At 37.2% G+C, this 13,426-nt stretch overlaps 1 protein-coding gene across 2 annotated transcripts in view; it reads left to right on the plus strand.

Moving 5' to 3' along the window:
- The window catches only part of MARCHF5 (membrane associated ring-CH-type finger 5), a gene marked incomplete at its 5' end in the record, with an annotated part of 52,816 nt that overhangs the window by 7,985 nt on the left and 31,405 nt on the right, over window positions 1-13,426 (plus strand). For both annotated transcript variants that reach the window (XM_079705778.1, XM_079705779.1), the window contains one exon: window positions 10,730-10,932. In XM_079705778.1, the coding sequence (XP_079561904.1) occupies window positions 10,730-10,932 (203 nt within the window). The remainder of the gene's footprint in view (window positions 1-10,729; window positions 10,933-13,426) is intronic.

Below are 13,426 nucleotides of genomic sequence, written 5' to 3' on the forward strand. Positions count from 1 at the left end.
TATTGGGATATAATTTACAAAAAAGCTCATATTGTAGAGTTGAGGCCTAGGTTGCATCCATGCCTTTCTACTTAACCATGAGGCCTTGGGCAGACTGTTTAACCGTTCTGGGCTTTTGTTTCCTTATTTATTTAAGACAGAAATAATTATGTTTGCAGAGTTTGTGAAGATCAGAGACAAAGAGCATGGCATGAATATATGCTTAGTAAATGAATGCTTTCATTGTGGGGTATTTCCCTTTCCCTTTTTTGTAATGTGTCATAATTGTGGTAGCTCTTTGATAAATCCAAATACTTTAACTTCTATTCCACTTGGCTGGACAGACATATAAAGGGATGTTTAGTCTTTTTTTTTTTAATTTTTAAAATTTATTTATTATTTTTATTTTTGGCTGCCTTGGGTCTTTGTTGCTGCACGCAGGCTTTTCTCTAGTTGCAGCGAGCAGGGGCTACTCTTCGTTGCAGTTCCTGGGCTGCTCATTGGGTGGCTTCTCTTGTTGCAGAGCACAGGCTCTAGGCACGCAGGCTTCAGTAGTTGTGGCACTCGGGCTCCGTAGTTGTGGCTTGCGGGCTCTAGAGTGCAGGCTCAGTACTTGTGGCACACGGGCTTCGTTGCTCCATGGCATGTTGGGATCTTCCCGGACCAGGGCTGGAATTCGTGCCCCCTGCACTGGCAGGCAGATTCTTAACCACTGCACCACCAAGGAAGTCCCGGACTTTTAGTCTTCTTGATGGTATAGTTCCTGTTTAAGAATACATGGGATGTGACTCTTTTAATCCTGAGACAAAGCAAGCAGTTTGCAGTTTTTTCCATTGTTAAATTTAGGCGTTTCTTGCATTAAGCAGAGCATGGTTCTCTAAGCATCTTTTTTTTTTTTTTTTGTCTGTGTTGGGTCTTCGTTTCTGTGCGAGGGCTTTCTCTAGTTGCAGCGAGCGGGGGCCACTCTTCATCACAGTGCATGGGCCTCTCACTGTCACGGCCTCTCTTATTGCAGAGCACAAGCTCCAGACGCGCAGGTTCAGTAGTTGTGGCCCACGGGCTTAGTTGCTCCGCGGCATGTGGGATCTTCCCAGACCAGGGCCCGAACCCGTGTCCCTGCATTGGCAGGCAGATTCTCAACCACTGTGCCACCAGGGGAGCCCCCTCTAAGCATCTTCTGAATTAAGGACATGTTCTCTTTCCTTAAAACAGTCATGGAAATACATTGGCAAGGCACTATATATAATAACAACAACAACAATTTAAAGCTTGTTTCATTGCTCTCACTCCTGTATTCTGGAACTCTTCGATTCTGCTTCCCTCCAGTTTTCATCAAAGTGATCATAGGCAGGAGCCTATGATTTTCCAGGTCTTTCTAATAATCCACTATAAACACCTACAGTCTGAGTCTGCAAAGGTAGACTTGACTGCCAACTGTTTTATTAGATAACCATACCTATCTTGCTTAGTTAATTTATGTGCCAGTGAGAAACTATTCTACTGATAAGTTTCCTCCCCTTTTTCCCCCATATACTTTTAAAATAATTAACTTAATCATATAAACTAGTTTAGTCACAAATGAACCCTGTGAAGTGAGGTTACCTTTGTCATCCATCCTTTGCCAACTGGTTTGTAATATGTGGCTTTATTTTGAAACCTTTCTGCTCCAGCCACATTGGTTTTATCATTGTCCATGATCATATGCTCATGTCTATCTCTAAGGTTGTTTATGCTGTTATTCTTACTTCAGATACCCTTATTCTTTTCATTCCCCAATTGTTATCTCATTTGTAGTTCTTCCTTTTCATGAAACCTTCTCAGCTATTTCATCCTGTGTTTCTTATGGTCATCATCACGTTTCTGTATTACCTTTGGTCACCAGCATCATTTCTTGGCACTCAGTGTTTTGTGTGGTTGTTTTGATGTGATCCTTCTATGCATATATTTGTTCCTTAACTAGATTGTAAGTTCCTTAAATGTATTTCTTCTGGCATCAAATAGTGAGCATACTAAGTATGTTCAAGTTAATTTAGGGGGAGATCTTGAATACTCTTTAATTTAAGCCAAATTAGATGTATATTCCTATAACTGTTTATAAATTTTACTGTTGAGAAGGATTTATATCAATAATTGGGAAAAAGTTATAATTTTAATTTAAAATTACATAGAAGTAAATGATTTTTTAATAAAGAGTGGCATGTCATACATACAGATTAGTGACATTACCAGTACCAGTAAGGCCATACATTTAAGGAATAAGTAATATTCTTTAGAATTGTCTAGTTTAGTTCTTTTTTCATGTCTTCATATTATAATAGTAACTTGTTCTTTGATCTCTGAACCAGTCATGATAATTCCCAGATCTCCCTTTACTGTGTAACCTAATGAGCAGTAACTTGGCTGGTGGAAAGGTGTGGAAGTAAATTGTGAGTGTGTATTATCAGCAAGCAGGCAGCATTTAGAAAACCTAGTGGAAGGAAAAGAAGGGTGGGAGAAAATGAATTGAGGATTTGAATAAATATCTTAAGCAGTGGTGTTGGCCTATTGAACAATTGGGGCTGATCAGGAATCCAGGACCTTTTCCACTGAATACCAGGGTGCCAGGCCGAACTGCTGTATGTGCTAATTTAGGTAAGAAAATGCATCCATAAAAATCTAGGCATAGATGTAAAGTTGACACCATCTTTCTCATCTCTCTTGGTGCCATTATTGCTACTGTTCATTTGGTGGTTATGTATGTGCCAGACAATTCTTAAGCAGTTTCATGATCACTTGTTTAATCCTTTACAATAGGGAATCTTTTTTTTTTTTTTTTTTTTTTTTTTTGCGGCATGCGGGCCTCTCACTGTTGTGGCCTCTCCCGTTGCGGCGGAGCACAGGCTCCGGACGCGCAGGCCCAGCGGCCATGGCTCACGGGCCCAGCCGCTCCGCGGCATATGGGATCCTCCCAGACCGGGGCACGAACCCGCATCCCCTGCATCGGCAGGCGGACTCCCAACCACTGCGCCACCAGGGAGGCCCGGGAATCTTTTTTTTAAATTTATTTTATTGAAGTATAGTTGATTTACAATGTTGTGTTAATTTCTGCTGCACAGCAAAGTGACTCAGCCACACACCTACGTACATTCTCCTTCGTATTCTTCTTCTCCGTGGCTTCTCACAGGACACTGAACATAGTTCCCTGTGGTATACAGTAGGACCTTGTTGTTTATCCATTCTATATATATTTGTTTGCATCTGCTCATCCCAAATTCACAATCCATCCCTCCCTCTTGGCAACCACGAGTCTGTTCTCTTTGTCTGTGAGTCTGTTTCATAGATAAGTTCATTTGTGTCCTATTTTAGATTCCACATGTAAGTGATATCATATGGTATTGTCTTTCACTTTCTGACTTACTTCACTAAGTATGATAATCTCTAGGTCCATCCATGTTGCTGCAAATGGCATTATTTCTTTTTTTTTGGCTGAGGAGTATTCCTGTGTGTGTGTGTGTGTGTGTGTGTATACACACCACATCTTCTTTATCCATTCATCTGTCGGTAGACATTTAGGTTGTTTCCATGTCTTAGCAATGGTGAATAGTGCTGCTGTGAACTCAGGGGTGCATGCATCTTTTTGAATTATGGTTTTGTCTGGATATGTGCCCAGGAGTGGGATTGCTGGATAATATGACAACTCTATTTTTAGTTTTTTGAGGAACCCCTGTACTGTTTTCCACAGTGGCTGTACCAATTTACAATTCCACTAACAGTGTAGGAGGGTTCTACAATAGGGAATTTTAACATAAAACCTTTTTTATGCTGAGAACTCCTTTGGAAGTTTAGTTAAGCTTATGGGTTCCTTCTCAGAATGTTTTGAAAGAATAAGACAAAATATACAGGTCAGAAATGGACAAATTACGTTGAAATACAGCTACCAAAATATTAAAAATCTGACATGGTAATATGAGCTTTAAAACAAATACAAGATCTATTACTGGTGGGTCTGATAATTAATTTCAAATTAGCAGTGGGTTAAATGTTATTTTGAGATCTGCTCAGCTGTAATAGGAAAATTTCTGGTCACTGTACTAATTTCTAATTGCTGTATGCTAATATTACTATGATTTGTTTATTCATCACTGAAGGAAAACTGAATTTTATTTAGAGTTTAGTGAAAATAAAGGTATAATTATTTTTTTTCCCATCCAAATTTACCAATCCTGTAAATTTTTCATGGACCTCAGGTTAAGAACCCCTGTATTACAAAAGCTCTGAAAGAGATTGTCATTAAACCTAAAATAAGTGATAAGCAGGAATTTGAACTCAGGCATCCCAAGTTCTTTAACCAGTTAGAATATCCTGAACTCACAAAATCTTTTCCCCAAATTTAGCTAGCTTTATTCCTTAGAAAAAAGGATCTCAAGCATTTTGCTTACTATTTAAATTAAAAACCAAATAGCTTAAAAATGTTTGCATTGAATGTAAAATAAAATTTCATTTTTGTATTATGGTGAGTTGAGGAAACTTACAAAGGGAAAAAGGAAAGAAGAATGGCCAGAGCAGAGGTTCTCAAACTTCAGGTATCACGATCACCTGAAGGGTTTGTTAAAATACCATGTTGGTGATTCCTCAAAAAAGTTAAAAATAGAATTACCATGTGACCCAGCAATTTCACTTCTGGGTATATATCCTAAAAGAATTTAAAACAGGATCTCAAAGAGATATTTGTACATCCATGTTCATAACAGTGTTATTCACAATAGCTAAAACTTGGAAGCAACCTTAATATCTAAGACCAATGAATGGATAAGCAAAATGTGGTATATATACATACAATGGAATAGTATTCAGCCTCATAAAAAGGAAGGCTATTCTGCAATATGCTACAATGTGGATGAACCTTGAAGACATAGAAAGACAAATACTGGATGATTCCACTTATATGAGGTACTTAGAGTAGTCAAAATTACAAAGACAGAAGGTATAAGGGTGGCTGTCAGGGGCTTAGGAGAGAGGACATTGGAGAGTTGTTTAATAAGTATAGAGTTTGTTTTATAAGATGAAGAGTTATGGGGATGGGTGGTGGTGACGGTAGCACAACAGTGTAAATGTATTTAATACCACTGAACTATACACTTAAAAATGGTTAAGATGGCAAATTTTATGTTATATATTTTACTGCAATAAAAAAAGAAGAAGAATTTTTAAAGAAATTTAAAATAAATAAATTTTTAAAATGTAGTGTTGGGTCCCATCCTCAGAGTTTCTGATTCTGCAGGTCTGGGGTGGGACCTGAAAATTTGCATTTCCAGCAAGTTCTCAGATGATGCTTCTGCATCACACTGAACACTGCTGAGAGATTGGAGGATTGAAGAGAAGAAGGGGAGGAAATGACTCAAAGAGAAACTCTTAATTAGAATTTTGTCAGAAATTACAACCTCTACTTAGGTGTGGACTTTGAAATGTTTTTGGCTTTGTCCTTTGAAATGGCAAATAGCCAGTTCTCACCTTTTAAGGGTATTAAAATTGCCATCCTATAAGCTATAACATTAAAATATGTAGTAAAGTAGAATTATAGTTAAATTGATCCTGCAATGCAAATATTATAGCATTGTCAGTAAGAATTTTTAATTTCAAAATGTTTGGTTTTATCTTTGTTGGCTGTTTTTATCTAAGAAATGACCTGATCCAGTAGCCAGAATCAGGAGCATATTTTTGCCCTGTGTGAGAAATAGAAAAACTTGCAAGACTCAAAGTACTTGCAGTGGAAATTAGATTTATTTAAGCCTTTTCATCTCAAGTTGCGGTCAGTAGGAAACAAAGCCATTGACAAAAAATAGTGTCCTTATAAAAGCTGTTTAAGAGTCTACATTATATGATTGTCCAGGGCTATCTCTTATATCCAGTTTCTCACAATCTATAGCAAGATTGGGTTGTATCTGATAGGAATCTGCCCCAAACTGGTTAAACCAAAAAAAAAAAAAAAAAAAAAAATCTGTGGGTTTATGTAAGTGAACAGTGCAAGGGTATATTTAGCTTTAAGCACAGCTTGATCCATGTCTCAAACGAAGTCATCAGTTTCTATCTTTCAGCTTCCTCTGGGTTCTTTAGGCTCCACATTGTGGCTCTCCTGGCAGCAGAGCCTCACACCCTCATTTAGCTTCACACTTTTCCTGCCTTCAGGCTCAGTGGAAAAGAAAGTCTGTTTACCAACTTTCCCAGCAAAAATTCTGAAGTTCAATCTAATGAAACTAGCTTTATGGGCCCAGCCTCCCAATAACTGTAATCTAGGACATGGGATACTCCCTTAAACCAATCTAGGGATTACTCTTCCTGGAGCTGGGGATGTGGGACTATAACTGCCTAAATAAACCACATACATGGCTGATGTTGGAGGGAAGAGTGGTTTTCCTTAAAAAGTATGGTATACTTTTTGTCCCTAAAAAAGAGAAATTGTGCTGTACATTAAACCACAAGCTTCTACTCTCTCCTCTATTCTAAGATCTTGAGAAACTCTAAACCCATCATTTTCAAACAACCTCTTTTCTCCTTAAATGGAAGGAGGTGGGGAATTGGAGAATAAATAGCTGAAATAGATTGCATCAAGGAGGCAGTAGGGTATGGGGAAGCAAAGGGGGAAGGAATAATTTTAAGACCTTCTTAGGTGATATTCCTGGTCAGCCTATTAGAAGTTTTTTTTTAAATGTTGGAAGAGAAGATTCCTATACATACTTTGTTCCCTCCCCTCATTTCCAGCCCTGAAGACTAATAACTGTCTTACAGGCTGTCTGCCTAAAAACATTTATGTGACCATTTTTATATGCTTTAATTTCCCATGTACCTGGCCCTTATTTCACAGACTAATATTCTTTCCATATTATGTAGATTAAACTCATATACCTAGTAAGGTAGTAAATCAGTTAATAAATTCTTTAGAACCTAACATTTTCTGTATGGTTATTTATATTAAAAATATTTAGTCATCAGAAGCAATTATTTCTACCTTAAGTAAATCCAGTAATTATCCCTTTCACACAGTCTGCTTTCTCCAATATGCTTGCTTTTTTTTACCTGCCATTTTTCTACACCAGCAGTTACCAAACTTTATTGAATATTGGGATCACCTTGAGAGCTTGTTAAATCACAGATTTGTAGGCCCTCTTCCTCTAGAGTTTCTTATTTACTAGATCTGGAGTAGAGCCAGAGAATTTGCAAGTTCCCTAGTGATCCTGAACTACTGGTCCTGAGACCTTTGTTTTGAGAATCCCTGCAATAAAATCACTTGCCCCTGCTAATTTCTGCTGTCACTCCTCCCTGAAACCTTTTCTGATCTATCCAAATTGATGCTTCCTTCTTCTTAAAATGGATGTACCTATGGTAATTTCACTGGAACCTTAAATCTCTTGTATCTACTGGATGTAGCCCCAATTAAATTATAGGGTTTTCTAGATAGGTACAATCTTCCATTTATTTTGTTTGTGCAACCACATGGAACCAGTGAAACTACATGAAATCACTGAATGCTCAGTAAATGTTGCTGGCAATTTCTATAATTTTCAGTTGCTTGTTTGTTTTGTACTATTAAGTTAGAAGTCTTCATTTTATATAACATTTACTTGTATCTAAATTATAATTTTTAGCTGAAGTAATTTGGTGGTGGTACGTTGGTAGATGTTGAATATCAGACTTTTTGAGAGTATTATTATCAATAAGGTTTTTTTTAATATCTATAGAATAATTTCAGTTAATCTCTAATGAGCATTAGCTTCAAAATCCAAATTTGTAAGCTGTATACTCACTGTCACTATGAATCAAACAATAAAAACAAGGTTATGGGTATTAACACTTCCAATTAGGTTTAACACCTAATAAGTTTTCACTGTAAATCATCGTTCAACTATCTTATCTACCATAGTTGTGAAATTAGAAAAAAAATCTGGAAAGTGCCTCTTTTAAATGTTAGTTGAGTACCTTCTAAAAAGTAAAACTGTATAAGTGTTTATTTAGGGGTGAAGTACACTAATGTCTGAAACTTTGAAATACATCAAAAAATAAGATTGATGAAAGAATATGTAGTAAAGTACATATGTAGCAAAATGATAAGAATTGTAGAATCTAGGTGTTAAGAATATGGATGTTCACCAAACAGTTTTTCAACTTTTTTTGAAAGTTTGAAATTTTTCCTATTAAATGTTGGGGAAAAATAAACTTGTACTTATCCAGAATTTATGGGGATTATAACTATACAAATATTCCCATTATATTGGTATATGAAGCTGCCATTTATGTAAGTTAAAAACAGATAAATATAGGCAATTTCATTTGGTTCAACTTAGTATTAAGGTTCTTTACATTTCATTTTGTTTTTCCCTTATGACTGGAAATTGGCTTAATTTAAGATTCAGTTCACCTTAATACTGATTAATTATGCTGGTCTATGTACTTAGCTACATATATGTTCCATTGTTGATATGAAAAACTTACAAGAACCTAGAAATCGAGTTTCTAGATATTCTGCCTATATTTTGTTACCAAAATATGGTTTTCATTTCCCAGAGGTATACAATTATATTTACAAAATTACCTTGGTTAAATGGGGAAAATATATACTGACACCTCAAATAACTGGTTTATTTGCTGTATACTTGTCAATTGAAATTTTATGAAAAAAACTAGGTTGAAACCCAGTCAAATCATGGATAGTGATGATGGTTGCCAGTGTGAATGACTTAGTGCTACTGAATTGCAACCTTAAAAATGGTTAAAGTAGTAAATTTTATGTATGTTTTAGCACAATAACATTTTAAAGAATAAGGAGGTGGAGGAGGAGTCATTTCTGGATAACCATAAGATAGCACGAGGGCCCAGACAGCTTGGCTGAGGTGGGTCAGAGGGTCAGGCATGCTCAAACAAATGCTCCCTACCTCCAGTTTTTACCTAGGTAGGTCAAATGAAATCTGACTGAATTTGAAAGCTGAGTAAAAGCACAATTTTGGATATTGTTGCGGCGTATTCAGATCAGTTTTTTTTTCCCTATTCTAATTGTGAAGTTTTAATTGGAGCACACAATTAAAATTCATATTGTTCTACAGACTGGAGACCTCACCCGTATATAGTACCTGACTATATAGTATTTCCCACTGAGCATAGTTAAGTTCTGACAGAAGCCACTTATCTAATTAAGTGAAATGTGCACAGCAAGTGACAAGCTTTAATTAGCAGTTTCCTATTGTGCAGTCAAACTTTAAGGTAGTAAAGGGGAGTGAATGGTGTCACTGAGTTAAATTGTATTTGCCCTAATGGAAACAGGTGTCAAAACTCGTGTTAATTGAGAAGAAAAAAATAAGGAATTGCAACCTAATTCCACAAGAACAAATTAGAGTTCATGAAGTATCCTCAAAAGCAAAATGGGGAAATGTTTAAAAATTAACCATCTCAATAGAATTTTTAAAAATATAAGCATCCCAGACTTGACTTTTAGATTTTGAATATAATAAATATAATTTAATTCCCACAAAAAAGGAAAACCAATCATACCTATAATGGAAACATGTAGGCCCAAATTTATCATATCACTATCCTAAAACAATTTATCCTGATATCTTCATCTCTTCTTCCCTTTGTGCTTTTTAATTTAATCATATTTCTCTCTTATAGTCATACTTTACCAGAAAGAGAAATGAGTGGGGTTTTTTTCTGTCTCAGTTGAAAACTGAATGAGACCATATGTGAAATCATTTATGTAATACTTTAGTTTTCCAAGTTCAAGAGGTTAAGAGGTTAATGTTGTTGAAATGGGAGATACACTGAATTTCACATACTCCTATATTTACCACTCCTCGAAGAATTATTAGGTCTTATAAAAGCAGCTTGAGGATTGTCTCTTTGCATTCTGGTTCATTAGAGAAGATGAAGAATTATTAGAAAGATGGACTTCCTTGGTGGCGCAGTGGTTAAGAATCTGCCTGCCAATGCAGGGGACATGGGTTCAAGCCCTTGTCCGGGAGGGCTTGAACCCATGGAGTTCAAGCAACTAAACCCTGTGCGCCACAACTACTGAGCCTGTGCTCTAGAGCCCACAAGCCACAACTACTGAGCCCACGAGCCCACAACTACTGAAGCCCGCACACCTAGAGACCATGCTTTGCAACAAGAGAAGCCACTGCAGTGAGAAGCCCGTGCACCGCAATGAAGAGTAGCCCCGCTCACTGCAACTAGAGAAAGCCCACGCGCAGAAACAAAGACCAGTGCAGCCAAAAATAAATAAATTAATTAAAAAAAAAAAAACTTAGGGCTTCCCTGGTGGCGCAGTGGTTGAGAGTCCACCTGCCGATGCAGGGGACGCGGGTTCGTGCCCCGATCCGGGAAGATCCCACATGCCGTGGAGCGGCTGGGCCCGTGAGCCATAGCTGCTGAGCCTGCGCGTCCGGAGCCTGTGCTCCACAACAGGAGAGGCCACAGCAGTGAGAGGCCTGCATACCGCAAAAAACAAAACCAACAACCTTAATGTACTAGAAAGATGGAGGAAGTTACATAAAGACAAAATTCAGAAAACACAAGTTTCTGCAGAAGAATACAAGGAAAAACAGAAAAAGAAGAAACTACTCTACTGGAAATGTGTTGGTTGTTTTTCTCCTCAGTCTTTTAATACAGAATTAAAAGTTCCTATAATATAACATAGTAGGCTCATCCCATTAAGTGGGAGCTGCGGTGAAGAGGAGGCTGGGGTGTTAATGATAATGTCATTATTTTCTCTTTTAATTTACAGAAGTTGCTGGGTGTGTTTTGCCACTGATGAAGATGATAGAACAGCTGAATGGGTGAGACCATGCAGATGCAGAGGATCTACAAAATGGGTTCACCAGGCTTGTCTGCAGCGCTGGGTGGATGAAAAACAAAGAGGAAACAGTACAGCCAGAGTGGCATGTCCCCAGTGCAATGCTGAATACTTAATAGTTTTTCCAAAGTTGGGTAAGAAGATCCTTAAAACCAACACAGATATATATATATATGTATATATATATATATATAATGTTATAATATATGACTCTATGATCCTAGCTTTATTTTTAAGTGACTCATCTCTTTGCTTTTTTGTGAATTTCTCTATTCCACTTCTGTTGTTTTCTCTCTAAATGTCAGATATTTGTTTTGCTAACAGTTTACATTATCCTTAATATATCCCCAGATCTATCCATTTGTCTGTGTATTCAATGTTTTCATTTGGTTGAGTGGATAAAGAACTTGGATATTTAATTGTGTGGGTAAAATCAAGTTAACAAAACTATAATAAAAGCCTGACTAAAGAGCCTCATTCTCTGGAAACCATTGGTGTGGGAGAAAGAAAACAATAGTGTGTTCTTTCTAATACTTATTTTTCTTAATTCTTCTATTAAGGAATAAAAGGGAAATTAAATATTTAATAAAAGACAGTGTTTGGAATCCAATTTATGTGGCTGTTTTTCATGAAAACTACTTTCCTTTTTCTGTGAATTGGCAGGCAAGGAATAACCAATGGTCTTTGAGAATGAGGCTAGTGTTGAAACAAGTGTAGCAGATTGTTTAAAGGAAGCTATAACTAAGGCTGATATTTAGTTAGCATGTTCCATTACATCCATGTGATTATGAACTGGTGTCATTCTCTTTGGTATTTATGCCATGCCAGTTGTTCAGAATTTTTAATATCACACTTGTCTATAATCAAGAGGTATGTGAAAGCAGTTTGGGTTTTGGGAAGGTCAAGGAAAAAAATGACTTTGTGGAGGAATAGAGTTCAAGGAGAAACTGGAAATGATTATTAGATTTTTTTTTCTAGGTGCTATACATATTGAAATCAGACCTTTCTTTAAAAAAATAAGGCAACATAAGTGCAGATGATGAAGTGCTTTTCTAATGTGAGAAGATTAATAATAAGGACAAACAAAATTTCCATAGCTGTCTATATTTCTCTCTCTAACGTAATGCATAGGAAGAAGTGATAGCTTTCTATGAAAGAAAAATAGTGTAGTAGAGAAAGTAGCATTTCTCAGACATTTACAATTTGTGGACCACACTGACAGGTCTTTTTTGTTGTTGTTGTTGTTGTTGTTTTTAATTAATTTATTTATTTTTGCCTGTGTTGGGTCTTTGTTGATGCGCGCGGGCTTTCTCTAGTTGCAGCGAGCGGGGGCTACTCTTCATTGTGGTGCGCAGCCTTCTCATTGTGGTGGCTTCTTGTTGTGGAGCACGGGCTGTAGGCGCAAGGGCTTCAGTAGTTGCAGCACATGGGCTCAGTAGTATTTAACTGTTTCTTTTCCTACTTCTTAGTTCTGCTAAATCAGATAATCCCACTTTTCAACTATAGGTTGTTGGGAATAGCAGCAAGTATAGGATGATTATTTTAGATATTTTAGATATTCAGATGGATGGGTACAAAAATTATTGCAAGAATTCTCACTGAAAACTACCTACAATATCCGATGAAGCACTGAGTTGACAAATGTGTGGCACTCAGCAATGAAGTTGAATGTTGCACTTTGGAAGATGGCAGTGGATAAATCTGTCTTTCTGGTTGTATTTCAGTTCTAGGAAACATGTTTTTAGGTCTAGTGTGGTAATTGAATACATTTTTCAAGTATACTAATAATAAGACACTGATTTCATTCTACAGCAAGGAAAGAAAATGGCTACATGTTGGAAAAGTCAAACTCTTTGCTTAAGCTATGTGTATCATGATTTGGTCTTTGTATTTTATCATTAAGAATTGTTATTTCACCCTCATATGATAGGTTCAAGCTATTCACAATACTGAATATCACAGAGATCTGCCACTTGAGTAAGCCACAGATAATCATAGGCATTTTTTTTTTTTTTTTTTTTTTTTTTTTTTTGGTACGCGGGCCTCTCACTGTTGTGGCCTCTCCCGTTGCGGAGCACAGGCTCCAGACGTGCAGGCTCAGCGGCCATGGCTCACGGGCCCAGCCGCTCCGCGGCATGTGGGATCTTCCCGGACCGGGGCACGAACCCGTGTCCCCTGCATCGGCAGGCGGACTCTCAACCACTGCGCCACCAGGGAAGCCCAATCATAGACATTTTTTACTGACCTTACTGGTGTCATGGGGAAAAAAATGTACATACTTCATTTAAATAATTTTTGTTAGCATCTTTCCTCCTGACAAGATAGGAAAGCAGAGTGTTGTATTTGCTTCTTTTTTCCTGACATAACATGCTGAAGATACCTGCTCGGGGACTGCAGTTTGAATATTATATTCACAATTTTCCATGCAATCTTCAACAGATTCAATAGAAGACTTACTGTCAAATGTCAGGTGTTGTCTGTAAATGAAGCCATGTGTGAATTGACTTTCAGGTGCTATACTCTTCCTTTCTACACACATGACTAGTGCTTTTGGCCATATTGATCCTAGTGTACATTTTCAAGTCAAGGTTCAAAGATAATTGTTGGTTAAAGGAAAATCCCTTCTCT

The sequence above is a fragment of the Hyperoodon ampullatus genome, assembly GCF_949752795.1.
Source record: "Hyperoodon ampullatus genome assembly, chromosome: 1".
In the NCBI taxonomy this organism is placed as follows: Eukaryota; Metazoa; Chordata; class Mammalia; order Artiodactyla; family Ziphiidae; genus Hyperoodon; species Hyperoodon ampullatus.